This window comes from Colias eurytheme, chromosome 29 (genome assembly GCF_061535395.1).
Source record: "Colias eurytheme isolate Ceu_HAF_F1 chromosome 29, ilColEury1 Martin Lab GWU primary, whole genome shotgun sequence".
NCBI lineage: Eukaryota > Metazoa > Arthropoda > Insecta > Lepidoptera > Pieridae > Colias > Colias eurytheme.
The window spans coordinates 1,722,676-1,742,158 of record NC_143008.1 but is presented as its reverse complement, the minus strand read 5'-3'; the positions used below and the strand labels follow the sequence as shown (position 1 = coordinate 1,742,158).

At 33.7% G+C, this 19,483-nt stretch overlaps 2 protein-coding genes across 3 annotated transcripts in view; one reads left to right on the top strand and one right to left on the bottom strand.

Annotated features, from left to right (window-relative positions):
* neur (E3 ubiquitin-protein ligase neur) overlaps nucleotides 1-5,367 on the bottom strand; it is a 36,135-nt gene extending 30,768 nt beyond the window's left edge. The window contains exon 1 of the mRNA XM_090117903.1: nucleotides 4,967-5,367. Coding sequence (XP_089974029.1) covers nucleotides 4,967-4,994 — 28 coding nt within the window. The 5' untranslated portion in view covers nucleotides 4,995-5,367. The remainder of the gene's footprint in view (nucleotides 1-4,966) is intronic.
* A 335-nt stretch (nucleotides 5,368-5,702) lies between these two features.
* LOC149896058 (uncharacterized) lies at nucleotides 5,703-16,376 on the top strand. 2 transcript variants are annotated; one of them, XM_090118332.1, is made up of 9 exons: nucleotides 5,703-5,837; nucleotides 5,939-6,025; nucleotides 9,371-9,563; nucleotides 10,489-10,684; nucleotides 10,953-11,012; nucleotides 11,393-11,599; nucleotides 12,746-12,814; nucleotides 13,734-13,955; nucleotides 14,662-16,376. In XM_090118332.1, exons 3-9 carry the CDS (start codon nucleotides 9,487-9,489, stop codon nucleotides 15,067-15,069), a joined length of 1,239 nt encoding a protein of 412 aa, XP_089974458.1. In that variant the 5' UTR covers nucleotides 5,703-5,837; nucleotides 5,939-6,025; nucleotides 9,371-9,486; the 3' UTR covers nucleotides 15,070-16,376. The 2 variants fall into 2 exon arrangements, with proteins under 2 accessions (XP_089974458.1, XP_089974457.1); XM_090118331.1 differs by lacking the exon at nucleotides 5,703-5,837 and having other exon boundaries at nucleotides 5,871-6,025.
* Nucleotides 16,377-19,483: the final 3,107 nt, after the last annotated feature.

The window sequence follows — 19,483 nt, the reverse complement described above, 5'->3', positions numbered from 1 at the left end:
GTGATTCCGAGGACTGATGGATTAATGCCTTAAAATATCAAAAGTCAATAATTTTCAACTAAGTTCGAAAGAAGAAGATTCTCAATTCGACTGTAATTTTTTTTTTCATTATTTGGGTTTGGTACATCAGAACTTTGAACTGGGATAACCGATTTTGATGTAATATCATAGAATTATTTAACTGAAAAAAACCGCGGGACGCAGCTAGTTTTGATTTAATTTGGAATAGAGATAGACATAAGGACCTGGTCTATTCTAACACGCTTTTATAGGTCTGTCTGTATGTTACTTTTAGGGCAAATTTTTCAATCCTTGGTTAAAACTTATTCGACGAATAACGTATGAAACTACCATTTCAAAATGTATTCTTATTGCATGCAATTGACAGTTTACAAGTGACATTTTAATATTATCGTGTAATACTTTATTGGACGGGTAAGTTTTAACCAGGGATTGAAAAATCGGCCCTTAGACTTGATTTTGACAAACTTTAAACGGACAGATAATTTAAAATTTTCATACTTATCGAGGATTACGATTAGTGACAATGCGATCAATTCATGAATATAATATCTTAGTAAGGCGTGTTTATTATTATTTTTTTAACACAATAATTGTATTAATTTTAAGGTCACGAGTGAAATTCGTACTAATAATATGAATTTTAATATGAACTAGGTATGAAGTTGAAGAGTTTGTTTGAACGTTATGTTTTAAACAAGTTGGTCATTATTAAGTTTGTATGTTTGTTCTCGTAGAGTTCCAGCATAGATTGTTTATGCAATATACATAATAATTATTAAATTACTTACTAATAAATATTTTTTTATTATTTATTCCACAAAGATCCTAATGTCATTTGCTTTGAAATTCTGAAAGTATTGTACATAAATACACCGTACACCGACTGACAGGCCGTAAACAATTACCATATGATTCTATGCCTTTCTCTAGCATTTCCTTGCATCAGCTGATTTGAAAAAAACAAACAAAACCAACCAACCTCCTTTATACTTTATGCATTGTGCAAGGAATTTATTTGTCCCATTACAGTTAAGCGAAACTCAACCTTATTACAATGCAATAAAACATGTTTTTAACCGCAATTTTAAAGTCCATTTCGTACTGGCCTTTATTGCAAAATTCACGTGCGCTACAAAAAAAAAGAAATGAAAAAAAATAAAAGAATGACAGGTAGTTGCGCTACAGCTGATCGTCAGCTGTTCAAAAATATGCTATGAATTTTTTAAACGTTATGTCGTATAAAAATTTACAGCAATAAGGCCTTTGATGCTGGACAATAAGCCCTAAAATTCATTGATAAACAATTTTGCTTACGACCTTTTCGTTCGAACAAATATCAAATTATTTTAAGCACAATGTAGATCTGCAAATTATCAAGCATCTATAAGAAACGTGGAATAGTTCAGCCGAAAATGTATCGAAAATACATGTACTTTAAAAACTATTTTCATGCGAACCTATGAGTCTAATAGGACCGTTTTAAATCAACATAATTCCAAAAAAAAATCATGAAATTCAAATTTGGAATTGTATCTTTTCGACATAAGGTTTGAAATCCCGCCAAATATTTTTTTTTTCGTCTAGGCGAAGATCCGTGGGAAGAAGTTTGAAAAGGTTGCATAATGATATGAATAATAAATATGAATAATAATAATCTTGCTAAGAATAATTTTGATCGTGTATTTTAATTCTAATTAATTACACACTAGCGGTCCGCCCCGGCTTCGCCCGTGGTACCTACATGTTTACCTTTTTTTTTCGTAAGAACCATCCTCGTACTTCAAGGAATAGATTCCGCAGCGCACGCTATGACAGAATTTTTATCAAGGATTTTTTTACACCTTGGGTTACATTATTGCATTTTTGGTAAGGATCTCAAATTTTTATGCAAATGCAATAAGTATAGCCTATGTTGCTCAGTGAAGATGCAGCTTTCTAATGGTGAAAGAATTTTTGAAATCGGTTCAGTAGTTTATGCGTGAAAACCATACATACATACATACATATAATCACTACATAGTATAAAACAAAGTCGCTTTCTCTGTCCCTATGTCCCTTTGTATGCTTAAATCTTTAAAACTACGCAACGGATTTTGATGCGGTTTTTTTTAATAGATAGAGTGATTCAAGAGGAAGGTTTTAGTATATAATTTATTAGGTTTTAGACAAAGCGGGCGAAGCCGCAGGCGGTAAGCTAGTATAATTACAAACCTTTCCTCTTTATAATATTAGTATAGAAGTATAGAAAATAGAAATGCTCCAAATACATACATTTATAATTTTAAAAGATTATCATAATATTATTTTTGCATTTCAAATTAAAAACAGTAATGTTATCCTATCAATGTTTTTTGTATGTTTATAAAACATTAAAAAACAAAAAAGTTTGGTTATGAAAAAAAAAAACGTGAAAAACACGAATTATTTACTCTCGAATTTTTGATTGATTATTCATTTTTCATTTCTCAAGGTCTTGTTTTAATTTCATTAAAATTGGTTCAGTAGTTCAGGTATGAAAAGTGAAAACGTATTACATGGACTTTTGCATTTTTACTACTTATAATATCTAATTTATGGTAACGGAAATGTATGTATAAAAATGAAACCCGTTTCGCGTTGTCACGGCATCAAGTGTGAACCGATTTCGATTTATTATATTCCTTGAAGTACGAGGATGGTTCTTATGTAGAGAAAACGTAAATATGTACCACGGGCGAAGCCGGGGCGGACCGCTAGTTTAATATAGAAAAATAGAAGTTTGTTTAATTACTTTTGTAGTTTTATAGCATTTAAACGCATAATAAATAATAATATACCGGCCGAAGTGAGAATCTCCTTTTTTTCGAAGTCGGTTAAAAATAAGAAAATTTTAAACAATTAAATTACAAAAAAATCGTTAAAGTCGCGGTTTCGAATCCCGCATGGTGCTCGATGTTTTTCTATTCTTAAAAATTTCTCAGTTTGTTTGGATGTACGCGCTAATCTCAGGAACTACGGTCACAGATTGGATACTATGTAGATCATAGACATAGATGTTTGTCTGTGATGTAGATACTACGGGTCCGATTTTGATAAATAGGGGATGAAAGTTTGTACCACGATTTATTATACAAAATATATACGCGCAGGCGATGTTGCTGGCAACTGCTAGTATAATAATAAAACTTTAATTAAAATCCGTTCATTAGTTTATGCACGAAAGCCGGATAAAAGAGAGGAAAATTTTTCAAAATGAGTATACTTGAACATAATTATATACATACTAGCGGTCCGTCCGTCTACATATGAAAAATAGATGTTTGCCGATTCTCAGACTTACCCGATATGCACAGAAAATTTCATGAGAATCGGTCCACCCGTTTCGGAGGAGTATGCAGACTAACATTGTGACACGAGAATTTTATATGTAAGAAGAAGAAGAAAGATTTGGCTAGGCTAATTGGTGTTACTCGCTTACAGAGGTATTTTTCAAGGTTTTCTTCAATGTACCTACAGAATTGGACCCTTGCTACAGTTCATATATAAAACAGTTGGTTATTTTTTTATATCTTCTATCATATAAATCACATTTATAAAGTTTTTTTAATCCTTTCAAAAATTTATTTCAGCGCCATCTACACACGGATTCACAAACTAACACAAAATGTATAAGTTTAAAATATTTCATTTCTCAATTTTACTAATAGATGTAACCTTACCAACTAAAAACATATTTCTTACTAGACTAGCTGTGTCCCACGGTTTCACCCGTGGCAAAAGCGAGTATGTATTTGGATAGTGAGTGTTTGTTTCTATTATAATATTATACAGTACATTGTGTCACTGCCAAGTCATAAAAGTCATAAAAATCTGTTCAGCAGTTTTTGTGTGAAAGAAGGCCAAACATACATGTACAGCATGCTTTTGGGATTTTAAGCTATTGTATAGTTTCTATTGCGGGCCTTGAGCGCGAGGACCGAATCGAGAAATTCCGTAACGAAAAACCTCACGCTCCCCACTCCGACGGGCACGGAGGTGTGGCTTGAAGGCATAGCATGCAATAGCTTTACCGTGGCAGTCCCCGAGTGCCACATGTCTTTTTTAACTATAATAATTCATTATTTTATGAATATTTATCAAAAACTTTATTTAAGTACAGAATACAGATTACCTGATATACTTAAATGAAATTAACTCAATTTTTTTTAGGTAATACAATGTATTTTTCTAATTATAGTCATAAATCCAGATGGATAAATTTACAATTCCTTAAATAATTAAATATCCAATTGGAATTGTATTTGTTAAATAAGTATTAGGTTTCCGCCCGCGTTTTCAAAGGAAAACCCGAATAGTTCCCGTTCCTGTGGGTTTTCTGGGATAAAACCTATCCTACGTGTTAATCCAAGTTACCCTCTATATGTGTTATTACTTATTATTCTTTCATGCAAATACAACTGAACCGATTACAATGAAATTTATAATTACACATATTGAGGGTAACTTGTATTAAAACAAAGGATAGGTTTTGTCCCGGAAATCCCACGGGAACAGGAACTATGTAGGTTTTTCTAGTAGTCAAGTGAAAGCTAGTTGTCAAAAAAAACAAATATTTGTTTGTTTGTTTTAATTATATAAATTACTAGCTTACCGCCCGCGGCTTCGCCCGCTTTGTCTAAAACTCAATAAATTGTACACTAAAACTATACTATATATATGGATAAATACTCTTGAATCACTCTATCTATTTAAAAAAACCGCATCCAAATCCGTTGCGTAGTTTTAAATATTTATGCATACATAGGGACATAGGGACAGAAAAGCGACTTTGTTTTATACTATGTAGTGATCAATATCAGTTTGTAATACCACTACAAACTTAAATAGGTTATTTTTTAATAGAGTCTATATAAAATTGTAAAAGCGTACTCATTTGTTTACATTAGTTACTATTCTTTCTTACCTGGTATAGCGCTTCCTGTTTGCCCCATTTTAGAAAATTCACACTACACTGATCGTCTTCAGAATTCCCAATTAACACATGTTTGAATCAACAAAAACTTATTTAATTAACGCGAACTAGTCCGAATATTCATCACTAACGTACACTGAACTATGAACTTTAGCAGAACACGTAAATTTTGTTTATTCTCATTGTAAATATATCGAACGAGACCAATAATTATATTTCTTATAAGAACCTTATTGCTTTGTATAGATCTTGGACTATTTTATAAATACGTACTTCGAAGTTCTATCCGTGATTAATATTGCACTTAACTTTAAATTATTGCAAATAAAATGTTAAAACTTTTGCCATAGAACGAATTAACAATTACATTTTGCTAATATGATTGCTAATCTTTCCGACTTTGACGTTTGCAAGAGATAACAAATTCTTTAATCCATGTTCGGATAAACTGTATGGCAAAATGTTTAATGATAATAATTTATGTATATAAGAAATTAATCTAAACTGCTTATAGCCTTTGTAATAGCTTAATATTGCAGTGTTCAGTGTAGTCTTTGGTAAGATATCTGCAAAATAAAACTTAATCTATTGATCTGTGGAATGAGGGTGGAGTTAAAAGTAGAAAAATCAACACAAAAGAAGTCCCACGGCGAAGATAAGAACTAAATTTGACAGGTTGGTCATTAAACAATAAACATCGGTATTCGGTACTTTTCAGTGAAAATGGAAAAAAAGTACAGTGAAAACACCCGGTAAACTTCCGGTTTATAATAAGTTTCCTTCTCTACTTATCCTTGCCACATTTGGGAGGTTAAACTGTACTTTAACGGACGTCGAGTTGAGAGTCGTAATTTTTTTAGTGGTTAGTTATTGTCATATCACAGGGAACCTAAATCTGAAATTTCAGTTGACGGAAACTTAGTTTTTGAGTTATAAATTTTTAATAAAACAAAATTATTACAGAAGGTTACTTCCATGGACCTAAAAAAAGACGGACGCCTTTTTACGAACAAAGTGAAGCCACCATATTAAGCTGGCCATAGTGTATAGGTATATTAAGAAGAGCTGGAACGTCAACACATTTACACATTGCACATGTTAGGCCGGGAGATACTGACACAAAATTTCGGGCCATTTGTAACAGGATGGCGGTCTAGAGGGGTCTTAGTACGCAATGACAAAAAGAAAAATGATGGTCAGAACGCTGGTACCGGCGGACTAGTCGCGTGGGCGTTAGTCACACTCGTCGGATAAATAGCGAAAGTCCAACGATTTGTAACACAAAAATTTTAGAATTTACCAATAGCCCTTAAAAAAGATGTAGGCGGTAGTGTCATGCCATACAGTTACGATGTGACTTACAGTCCGCCATACCGACGTGAATGCGTTGATTTAAAAAAAACAATTCAACCATTTGTACCGGGCTCACTTTTGCACAGGTAACCATCGTCGTGCAGCCATTTACTAAAATCGCCATGCCATACTTTTCGGACGATTCCAAATGGTCGCCATACCGCGGAAAAGTAGCGGAAAGCGCGGAAAGCGAAGATTTGTAAATCGTTTGACTTTCGCTATTTATCCGACGAGTTCGACTAACGCCCACGCGACTAGTCCGCCGGTACCAGCGTTCTGAGTTCTGACCATCATTTTTCTTTTAGTCATTGCGTAATAAGACCTCTGTAGAACCGCCATTCTGTTACAAATGACCCGAAATTTTGTGTCAGTATCTCCCGGCCTATGTATATGTCATTTTTTGCAATTGTTTATAAATACAGGGTGATGTAATTGGTGTAGTACGAATATCTAAAAATCTATGAAGAATTTTGTGATACAGTAAATGGAAGAATTATAGACTATTTTACAGTATTTAATAAAATCATTTAATTTTTTGTTCATTTTCATTAGAAATGTCAATTTTTCTCACCAAGGTGGAAATTTGGATGATAAGGATCTTGTTAGAGAAATATAAATTTTGACTAAAATCGGCATTTTTTTTTCAAAAATCAAATAACTAATTAATAATCAGAGTTATCACATTATTAAAAAAAATAAGCCAAACTATACACAATGTTTACCTACTTGATGCAATCCTCAAAGATCATGGACATAGTGTATTGCGCCTTCCACCATACCATCCAGAACTCAACCCAATAGAGTTACTATGGGGCATAATTAAAGGGAAAGCTTAGCATCACAAAATGTGAACTTTAACTTGAAAACTGTGTAAGAATTATTTAGAAAGGAAGCAAATGCTATTAGCCTGGATATGTTTAGTGACGTTTGGAGAAAGACGCGAGAACATGAGGAAAAATATATTCAATTAGAACCAAAAGTAGATAATTACACTGACTCATCTTATATATAAAAATGAATCGCAAAATGTGTTGGTAAGCGCATAACTCGAGAACGGCTGAACCGATTTCGATCATTCTTTTTTTATTATATTCCTTGAAGTACGAGGATGGTTTTTATGTAGAGAAAACGTAAATATTATGTACCACGGGCGAAGCCGGGGCGGACCGCTAGTTTATAATAACATTAAGAAATTCCGACAACGAAACATCGAGTTCTTCGAGCGATGAAAGTTACAGTGAAGTAGAAGATTACGATTATGATTAAATAGATTCTTCTTCTTCTCTATAGATACTGCTTTCTGAATTGGTGGTAAATGTTAAAACTGTTAAACTGTTATGACGATTCAAAAGTGCTTCTAGAAGAAGTCTAATTGTATAAATGTTTAAGTTTGAGTTTAAAACCAATAGTGTGAAAATTATACAATAAACATCAAAACATGTAACACATATTTGTTAGCGCGTATTGGTAGGTATTACGTACTTATTACAAATATAATATTTCTTAGATATCTTTACTCGACCAAAGTCAGGAATTTAATTATTATTTGATAATTGAATGATTATTAATACTTTTATCCAATTGATTATTATTAGAATAAATAATTAACTTCATCAATTGATTTACTTTTAAATTATAATTTTACAGGTAAATTATGAGAGCTTTCATAAGTATGTAATTATATTTGCATATACATATCTACAACGCACCCATTTTACAATGAAGAATGTTACTAGGTATGCCAAATCCCTTGAAATTGTGTCTCAGTAAAGCCTGTATGTATACAAATACACTAGTTTTTGTCGTAGTCAAAAATACCAAGTAGTTTTGATTTTATACGCATTCAAAGTTTCGAAAAATATCGAGTCCCGCTAATAGTCACGTGACCGCTTGTGACGTCACGTCACAACGCACCGCGCGGCCGCGTCCCCGCGCGGTGTGTATAAAGCAAAATTACCAATCTTCTATTGGATGATACGTGTAATATTCAAGACCAAATCTAAAAAATAAAATATATATCAAACTAGATGATATGTTCAACGATTCTGTTTAATCAAAAACTTAAAATATTAAAATTTACTCGATAAAAAAAAATCACCAAGTTAGCTCTAATTTTCACACTTTTACGTTTTCTACTTGACATGGTAATACTTATTATGATTTTTTTTTTCATAAACAATTATATTAAAACATTTGCAAGATATTTGTCAGAGCATTTTGTGTAATTACTTTTAGTTTTGGTTTAATCTGCGATAATAATAAGTAATATATATAAATATTTACCCTATATATATGTACCCTGTATATATATAAATATATACCCTGTTTTTGTTTAATTCTTCCCCCGACCAACTTATATTTTAGTATAGTTCTCCATATCATTCTCAACTTAAAACAAGAAAAAATCTTACTAGCCATCTACCTTTACTTAGCCCATACGAGCAGAGCAGAAGCACAGTCTAGTATACAAGTAAATAAAAACAAAACAATATATACAAGTAAATATAAACTGTATATTAAAACTTGTATAGAAAACAAAGGATAACGCAAAACAGCTGCAATGTTCTCAAAATATTATAATATGTATGTAGCTTACGTCCTTTGCAACTATAAAAAACAACTTATCCGGCGAATTGGTAGTTGTATTTTTACATTTAGGAACAACACATGATTTTCTGGTATTTGGATTGGACATTTTTAAAAGTATTTAATTATAATTTCGACGTCACGGGCGCGCGATCGCTAGCGGACTGAGTGAGCCAGATTGAGCGTGTTGTAGTGTGACGTCACACCATCACCGGGCGTTTACAACTTCTTTTACTTCTAAATCGGAAACTAATTGACGTATCGAAGTAATTTTTTCACTAGTATTATTTATTTTTGACAGAGAATATGGAGTGCTAATAATCAAAATTAGTGAACATTCTCCATTCAAGTCTAAAATGAAACTAGAGTTGCATTTATTTTTGAACATACTGTAAGTGAAATTGCATAAGTGTGAGTACTGTGAACATGCCAGCTTTCCCTAATTGACCGATAAAGACAATGAACACGCACACACTCTCACCATAGTAAGCTAGTCGGCCGCCATTACGTCGTGAGCTACCGACTGATTAACCGCGTCCAACCGCGTCACTGTTTCACAAAAAATATCTAAAATGCCGTCTTGTGTGGTTAAATGGTGTCAAAACAGTACAATTTTAAATAAGAAAACACAGGGGATTACATTCCACAGGTAAGCAAGTTATTTCTTATAAGTTTTAATGACAAAATTATTACGGCGAAACAGAAAAAATACAGCCGCCATTGTCGTCGACAGCTGTTGCTATTCTGTTGCCATTATTAGAAAATTTCGTTCTCCCAAAAGTCGGGGAGTTGATGATAACTTAATTAATTTTAAAATTACGATAAAATAATTGAATACAAAACCACATTATTTATTAATTTTTATATACTTAATACATTTAGTTCAGGTGACACAATAGTGAAATAATAAAATGTAGGTATAATGTCCGAAATAGTGAAATAATAAAATGTAGGTAATTAACATTGAAATAATTTTTCAAATCGGACCAGTAGTTCCTGAGATTAGCGCGTTCAAATAAACAAACTCCTCAGCTTTATAATATTAGTATAGATAATAGACATAAATTATGATTCACTTGGATTTTTGCAGAAAAATTACTTATAATATTGTTTAAGCATTTCTTTTATTCTTGTAATTATATATATATCTTAATATATATAAATCTCGTGTCACAATGTTTGCCCTCAATGGACTCCTAAACCACTTAACCGATTATAATAAAATTCGCACATCATGTGCAGTTCGATCCAACTTGAGAGATAGGATAGTTTAAACATGTAGGTACCACGGGCGAAGCCGGGGCGGACCGCTAGTTGGTGTATATATCATACACATCATATTACTATTTGTTGGTTGTTTACATTATACATATTTCATTGTTATAATTTTTATGTGTACACTGTTGGTAGTGTTTAGCTACTATTATGTATTCTGTGCTGTTGGTACATATATCTAAATAAATTAATAAAATGACTATTGACTTTTGATCACATCACTTGGCGATAGCAAGTTACAATTAATGATGTCGTTAACCTCATAATGTTTGAATATTTAGTTTATTTGTGTCTTATAGGTTTCCAAGTGCCAATGAGACATGGAAAAACGATTGGATCCAAATAATAAGGGAAAGCAGGAAAGATAATTCTTGGAACCCGAGCAAATCAAGCGTTATTTGCAGTATACATTTTGAAGACAAAGATTTATACACTACAAAAGGTGGACTATGTCGTGTTCATTTATATGGGGTTCCAAAAAAGGTTTTTTGTAATGTAAGATACAATTTTTATAATATTAAATATGTTGTGTGTTTGTGTTTAAAAAACTGCCAAAAAAAATATTCTTTACATGTATAATATACCTATACATAATTACATACATATTTGCTGGCATAGACTTAGACATTATGTGTGAAAAATCATCATCCTTTTCAATTTCTTACCGAATTGTTAAAAAAGTTAGTCATATATTGCCGCTATATTTAATGAAATTGACAACCATGTGTTCAGTTTTTTAATGGTATCATATTTTTTATTTTAGTTTTTGATTGAGCTTCCTGCAAGCCAAGATAAAAAATTGAGTTCCAATTCCTTATTTACGGTAAGTAATAAAATAAGTGATTTTAAGTAAGTTTTTACTTCTCTATAAATAAATAAATATTTCAGGACTATATTCACACACGGCACAATCTGAGCTTTCGCTTGTGTTATGGAAACCAAATGGCTGATAAACATACATATATAATTTTAAATAAATACTTATATAGATAATTGACACCCAGATACAGAGCAAACATCTATGTTCATTACACAAATATTTGCCCTGGGTGGGAATCGAATCCATGACCAGTGTCTTGGAAGGCAGGGTCACTACCAAACAAGCCAACCGGCCAGTTACTCAAATATCTTCCCATTATTATTAACTTATTTATTTTTCTCTAAAATATTTGTTCTTTATATGTACATAGTAATTTCTTTTAGGATTTATCAAAAGGTGAAGCCACACCCTCGACCTCTAAGCAGCGAGCATTGTGTTCACCAAAACTGGAATCATCCAGCCAAGGCCAAGCTGGCTTCAAAGGCACAACATTGCCTTCAGCACAGCTAGTGGAAATTATACCCTCGACTTCAGGACAGCAAGTGCTAAAAGACACCGGCTCTTTGAGCACTATTTCGATGCATCCATTGGTATGTATAGCTTAATGTAATCTATACAAATAATAAATCATATGGTCTAAGATCCGAATATAGGTCGATCTGCACCGGCCGCGGCGTGATAATAGAATGAGACCAATTTTATAATAAACTAGCAGTCCGCCCCGGCTTCGCCCGTGGTACCTACATGTTTAAACTACCCTATCTCTCAAGTCTCAAGTTGGATTGAACTGCACATGGTGTGCGAATTTTATTATAATCGGTTAAGTGATTTAGGAGTCCATTGAGGACAAACATTGTGACACGAGATTTATATATATTAAGATGTAGTCTATTAAAAAATTTATTAAAGATGGATTGACTGAAAAAATCCTGGACAGGACATTTTAATTAATTTTTAAAAAATATTTTTTTAATTAATTGCAGTACCTTTCAAGATAAAAAAAAATTAATATATAAGAAATTAATAGATAAGACTTGAAGTATGAAACCTACAGAATGTGCAGTCATAGGGTTTTCTAATATTTACCTGGACAAACTGCTAGGTTGGCAGGTATAAACTGGTATGTCCGTACCAGTTACTTTCACTTGATGGGATGATAGAAAAAAAAATATATCAGCATGAGCGCTGTTTTATAACAAAATTGTTTATTGTGTCAACACTGCATAATTAAAAAAATAAAAAGATTTTTTTAATAATTAACTAAAAATATCCTGTCCTAATTTTTTCAGTCAACCCATCTTTAATAGATTTTTTAATAGACTACATTTATTATAAAATTGGTCTCATTCTATTATCACGCCGGTGCAGGTCGACCTATATTCGGATCTTAGACCAATAGGAAAGTCAAAACTGTACATTTAATATTTGTTTAAAATAATACTTGTGGCGTGATCTTCAATAGATATTGAAGCCAAAAATACAGTTTTTCGGATTTTTGTCTGTATGTATGTTCGGGCTAATCTCAAAAAGGATGGATTTACTTCAAATTTGGTACAGACATAGCTTGAGGCCTGAGGAAGGATAGGTTCAGTTTTATCCCGGAAATCGCAAGGGAACAGGGACTATGCGGATTTTTCTTTGATTGCGCGGGCGATGCCGCGGGCGGAAAGCTAGTTTTTTGATAATCTTTTGTTGTATATTTGAGGAAATTTAAAATCATCAACCTTCTATTACAGTTATCGACTGAACAACACAACTTTAGAGAGTTATCAATTGAAATCAACAGTTCAGATGAAACATCAGAGGTAAGTAACAAAAATTATTGTAACACTTGCAATAGGGGCTAGTTATTTATTTATTTATTAGTTATGTTGGGTAACGCAAGCCTTGACGCTTAAGGTCGTACACGGACCGCTTTAAGCAGTTGAGACCAACGGCTTGAAGCCGCGAACGCGCGAAGAACTATAGACATTCATTCACTGCCGTACACGGACTGCTCGAGCAGTCGCGACCGCTTCAAGCCGTCAACTGCGCGGTTTGTAGCGACAGCTCGAGCAGTCAACGACCGGCCGCTCGAGCAGTGTACGTGGCTCAGCTGTTAACTGCTCGAGCAGTTCGTGTACAGCCGGGCTAAAAAAAGGAATGGGATGTGTTGCAGACATTTGACGTGTAAGCGGGTACACATTAGGTGTTTTGAATGGCGCGTTTTGAGAACCCCGAATTCTATTGAAGTGCATTCATGCAAGCGCGCGTTTCAGAGATACATGAGCAGGCATTTTGTTGTACATATCAACGCGCGCTTTTGTGTAGAGTGAATGCACTTTTCGAAAAGAAAATGAGCTGTGCTCTGCAGTTTCACCAGTTTCACCCGCATTGCTCCGCTTCTGTTGGTCTTAGCGTGATGATATATAACCTTCCTAGATAAATGGGCTATCTATCACCAAAAGAACTTTTCAATATCGGACCAGTAGTTGTTGAGATTAGTGCGTTCAAACAAACAAACTCTTCAGCTTTATAATATTAGTACAGACTTAATTTATTTAATATTAATAAGGTTTAATAGCATTGAAAATGCTCAAAAATCCCTTATAATCTATTACTATTAATCAGAGTTTGTTGTAGATGCTCTCTTAAACTAAAATGTATGCATCAATTAAACAATTCCACTACTATGTTGATTTTATTTTCCAGATACATAATTAATTTTTATCTTTATTCTTTTAGGTTCTTCATACATCTGCAGGAGTCACAACTAACCTGGAAGAATCATTGACTGTACTATATTCACCTAGAAAACGATGGTTGAAGAAAACTATTATAAAAATGAAAAATGAAATGGAGAACAAAAAGAAAAAAATAAAATTATTGAATCAAAAAATCAGACGTCTTAAAAATCGTAATGAATCGTTAAAAGATGTTTTAAAAACTTTGAAGGAAAATAATTATGTAGGTACAGATTTATTTACTTAATAGATTAAATGATGATGTAGTTGTAAATATTTTTAAAAAACGTTTTGTATAACATTGAACTATTGGCAAAGGCATATGATTACGTAAGAGAAACTTTTAATACGTGTCTACCACATAGCAAAACATTATCAAAATGATTTGCTCATAATAACTTTTTATTAAGTAATAAAAACAAGACGGAGTATGGAACTCCGTCTTGTTTTTATTACCTACGCATAATATTTATTGTTTTGACAGTACCAACTGCCAAATTGACACTAGCGCGATTCATTTCACGTCATATAAATAAAATTTACCAACTACCTACATTATGAATCATTTGGTATATTTTTTTTCTATGAATTACCTAGGCACCTATATTATTATAACCTCAAAACCTACGATGCTCGTGCACATGACAGCTCAGGTTGCGCAGTGCAGGGCTTCGCAACCAACTGTATTGGTGGGACGCTAAATATACACATGAAAATATTTTCTTCCAACTATAATTAATAAAATAAATTAATGTTCTGTCTCGAACTTCAGAATTATCTAACTCTCGGCCCGCATTTAGTTATCGTGGTAAACATTTTGCAAGGATAAACGAGCATAAAATGTTATACATTTGTATGTTAAACATGCTTTTAATTTACGAGTATTATTCGTGTTTACAATCTGTTTTAAATTATTATTTTTGTTATAGGTGGGAAATGACATGGACATCGTTAAGTATAAATTAGTTGGAGGTAAACTTAAACTCGAGAAAGGCGTAGTCCCTCATAAGTATGCTTGTCAAGAACGATCAGTTGAAGAACCTGAGCGCTCTGCTGTGAAAATGCTTAATATTGAAGAAACACATATTAAAGTGGAATACATTCCTCAAGATCAAGATATTATTATGAATGATCCTTTGGAAGATGTGACAAGAGGTGAAATCTTAAGTAGTACAACAGTGACAGAAGATAGTTTAAAAATGAAACACAAAGAAATTCAAGTAAATTTAACTGAAAAAGTATATCTAAATAAAAGTACTGAGACTGATGATAAATATTTCCATATGACATCTATAGATATTAAATGCAAAACAAAATCAAGAAAAAGAACTGACTGAAGCTGCAAAGCGGGCACTAACATAGTCAGGGTCTAAAACATGTAATACCATGAAAAACTTACAATACATCCTTAACTCCGGATGGTCTTATTCAGTTTATTTCCGGGTTATGGAGGAAGAGCATCTGACTTCATTATATTTGAAGATGTGGGTTTCTAAATATGCTATCTAGTGTGGTTATGGCCGATCGAAGTTTCAAGAATGTGGCTCATCTTTTGCAGCAGAAAGAATGCACCTGGTGTCAGCTCATAGATGACTCCAACGAAATGAAGTAATGGAAAGGAAACAACTTACTGCCGAGAGAGCCATTGGTAGATTAAGGAACTTTGGACTTTTGATGCCACATGCTAGTGTAAATCTTAAACAAGTTGATTTATTAAAAATCAATCCATTTTTCTGGTTGATGTCAGCGCAATTCTTGTATAAATGTATATTTCTAAACCTTGCAAGCCAAGTATTTATTTATTTGTTGTGCAGTAAAACAAGTACAAAAATTACAATATTACAGTACATCATAACACAAAGGGTAGCCTTATCACTGTGCAGTGATCTATGCCAGGCGAGGAGAAAGGCAAAGAAGGGAAATGCATATACATATTTTGAAGCAAAATAAAAACAATTACATATTTGATTAACAAGTAGATGTTTTATTGAAAAAGTCACAGTCATTGTTTAATACCACGTGCACTCACATTTGCGCAAGTATACGCAAATCCGTGAACACGCAAGTGAGTTATAAACATAATATTTGCTATCCGCACTTTGCACGTAAAAACGTACCTAAACTATTAATTAACATAATTTCACATAAGTAAACTGATTTGTGCATGCATGCTTGCAGGAGATGTGTAGCTCGGGCATTACTTATTTATTGTAGAATCGCAAATGTCAATTGTCAAAATGACAAATTGTCACTTTGCTAAACTCTTCCACGGTCGTCGGTCAAGTTCGATAGCCTTTCTTATTGTTTCTGTTCATATTGTTCGGTGCTCCTGTGTTCATTTGTGTCCCACAAAATGGTTGGCTACGGTTGATTTTCTGGTTTCTTCTTTCTGTGTTTACGCTAAATTATATGAATAAAACAATGACACACATGGTGATTAGTGTGTCTAAGCAAATTACACAATTAATGTTTGCTTAGGCGTCGGTTTGTGTGGCTTGGCAGCATATAATTTCTTGGAAGTTTAAGTCTAGTCTAGTCAGTTTATTCTCATATTTCTTTCGTATAAAGGACAGTACAATTTCTGAATAGTACTTCAAGTCGATTTGGTTAGTTTTGTTTTAGAAATCATGTCTTCAAACTATGTACTTATTCGTAGTTGTTTTGGCTAAAATGTACCTTAAGGGCCATCGAGTTGGGCAACCAAAATTTTTTTGGAGAAAGGTCTATGCCTAAGTAACTGACCCGTAAAATCTTAACCGGCGGAGATTTATAGTTTTTTAGAAATTAATTATCAAAGTTTCATAATTTTTCATACAATTTCGAGCAACCATCTTGACATTTGTTTTTTTTGTTGCGTTTCGTTTTTGCAAGTACAATTCTTGTAAAATGTAATTTTTTTCAATGATGGAATATTATGTATTCAATATTAAGCTGCGAAAGTCCGAATCTAGCTAAAAAACGTTACGCTAAAATAAGCATTGCATTATCATAAGACTTGCCACAGAACCGAAGCTGTCAACCCCGAATTCCACGTGGTCTTGTCTGCCCTACCCCTAGAGTGTATGTAAAAAGCCGGAGGCGCGGAGGGAGAGCAGCCCTCGCCCGCCGTGACAAAGCTCGGGAGCGGTGCGGAGCGGAGCGGCTGAGGCTGGTCGCTGAAGGCGACCAACAAGCCGAAGCTGCGAAGCGGAGTACGGGCGACCGTGCTTTGTCACGCAAGGGCGGAAGGGCTGCACTTCCCGTAGCGCCGGAGCTAAGGCAGTGTCTGACACAATATAAAAATCGATTTCTGAAAAATCGATTTTTTTCAAATTTGTATTTGCAATGTAAATATAAATCCATTTTTATGTAGCCCAAGAATGGTACCATAATAAACAATCTCTGGGATCTCTTATCAGTAAAATCAGGAATTTTTTTAGTTCAGGGAATTCGATAATATTGTGAGTACATTCAGTTAATTCTAAATATTTTTTTTACCATAAAAGAAAAAATCGAAAGTCGATTTGAGATCGAGCACACCAATTGGGTTAGCCCGCTTTGAGTAGCAGATCTGAACCGGAGCACCCTGACTTGAGTCAAATTAGGTCACTTTGAGTAGTAGATCTGAATCAGAGCACCCCAACTTGAGTTGATTTTGGTTACATTGAGTAGCATATCCGAATCACAGCACCCTGACTTGAGTCAAGTTAGGTCACTTCGAGTAGCAGATCCGAATCGGAGCACCCCGATCCCACGTGGTCTTGTCTGTCACACAACTAGAGTGTTTTTGTAAAGCGAGGGGGCGACGAAGCGAGTCTTCTGGCGAAGCCCACTCGTTTCCCCCTCCTTAAAAAAGTTTACATTTTCTCCCGAAACTATTTAAAAAAATGTCAAAAATTACTGTATTTTATGTTGTATTCTTATCCCCCCTCCTTTTTCCAACCCTCCCTGCCAAATCTCCTCTCCATTACCCCCTTTTTCCTATTACATTTCGTGACATAACCTGAAAAATTGTTTTGCATTTTTCTCGAAAAGGGGGGGGGTTCCGCACCTCCCCCTTCACAGAGGGGGTTCCTCTCCCCCCTCCTCACCTCCTCCCCCCCCCCTTTACCCCCCCCCCCTCAATGGCCCTTAAAGTACATTTTTACCGTTGTTTTAGTTCTTACGTTGGTTTATCTTCTAGATTTCTAGAACATGTAGGATTGTTATTTGCATTTGGAAAAATAATCAAGTAAAATAATCAAATGCTAAGTGGGTTCTTTTGTTTAAAATAAAGTCTCTTAAGTACTAGACTATAGTTTATCTATTCGTGGCTCCATTTGTGTTTATTTTTTTGCTTGGTAACAGCATTTATGAGAATGGTAAAATATCCTAAATTTTGGTTGTGGCATCAACCAGTTTTATTGTTTTGAATCCAAAGTTGTAGAAAAAGTGTTACATAAATATTTGAACTTCAATAATTGTGAATTTAATTGAAGGGCACAGGGGAAAAACATGCAATGTCACAAAGACAATGAACTGAGAAATTGCTAAATTAATCTTTTGATCCTTGAAAAAAGGTACAATTAAGTTTAAAGAAAATATATTTGTTTCTGTTGTGTAGTACAAAAAAACCTTTTCATTCTTATGTTTATTGTGTTACCACAGGAAAACCAATCAAAGTCAGAAAATACAGGCAAATAATATGCAATGTCCATGAAATATTTATTGTTTAATTATCAATATATTTCATAAGTGAGAAGTATTGCTTAGCTTTTGGTCCACAAAACTTTGACAGGGCCTGGATATCCATAAATTTTGCCTTTGAAACTGGAAGGCTGTCTTCATAGGATTGATCTGGCAGTACAAACTCACCAGCACTATGAGAGTCATTATGGGATTTCAACTTTTTTTAGGTGCCATGAGAATAGATGACGTCCAAGAGGAATTATAATGTTCTCTGTGAAAATGCAATCTTGGATGATCCTTTTTCAACCCTGATTTCTCTTATGGGTCGAGATAAAAAAAGACGTCTTCTTATACATTGGGGATAGAAAGGTTGTCCATTTTCTGACAAGCGGTTGATCAACTTCAATCACATTAAAGGGGCATGGCTTCTGTCTAGCTTCACGAATCACTTTTACCCACTCATCAGGCGTCTCACTAGGTGATTTCTGGTTTATGCAACCCATATTTCTGTCACATTCTAAATATGAGTGTCCGCGAATGGGAAATATGATTTTAATCACATTCAAGCATTTTGCACAGTGTACAACATAGTGTATGAAACGAAACACAGTATAATTCTCATTTTGCCCACCGAATCACAAAATATCACTAGTTCTCGAGTATTTTTATGAAGCATGTTAAATATATAGTGATGGAGAAATTAACAAACTTTGTCAGATCCTTTTTTTGCTATAGTTTCTGGGTAGCAGAAGAAATATGATTTGGATGTAGATAGTTCATGGATGTTAAAAAGATTTAAGGTTAGTTGTCTTTTATAATAAACGTCATTTGTAGTAATGTTTTTTGAAAGTCCATTGCAATGGCTTCCTTTCGAGAAGATGACTGACATTGAATTCGTTTTTCTTTTTCGTTTATAGAAAACATTAACCTTCAATTTATGTTACTTATTCTCAGTTTCTAACTTTTTTATTTCTTTTTCAATGTCACCTTTTTCGAGCTCGGAAGCATTCTTTAGATTTATTGTGAGAGCTTTTGCCTTAGCCAGAAATTCATCACAAGTACTGCAGGTATCACTTCTTGGATATCCAAATCCTATGTTAAAAT

Bases quoted from the DNA above. Each gene is read 5' to 3' on its own strand.
- LOC149896058 (XM_090118332.1), top strand. From the start codon at position 9,487: ATGCCGTCTTGTGTGGTTAAATGGTGTCAAAACAGTACAATTTTAAAT. The intron at 9,564-10,488 runs GTAAGCAAGTTA...TGTGTCTTATAG, and splicing joins CAGGGGATTACATTCCACAG to GTTTCCAAGTGCCAATGAGA. The intron at 10,685-10,952 runs GTAAGATACAAT...TTTTTATTTTAG, and splicing joins CAAAAAAGGTTTTTTGTAAT to TTTTTGATTGAGCTTCCTGC.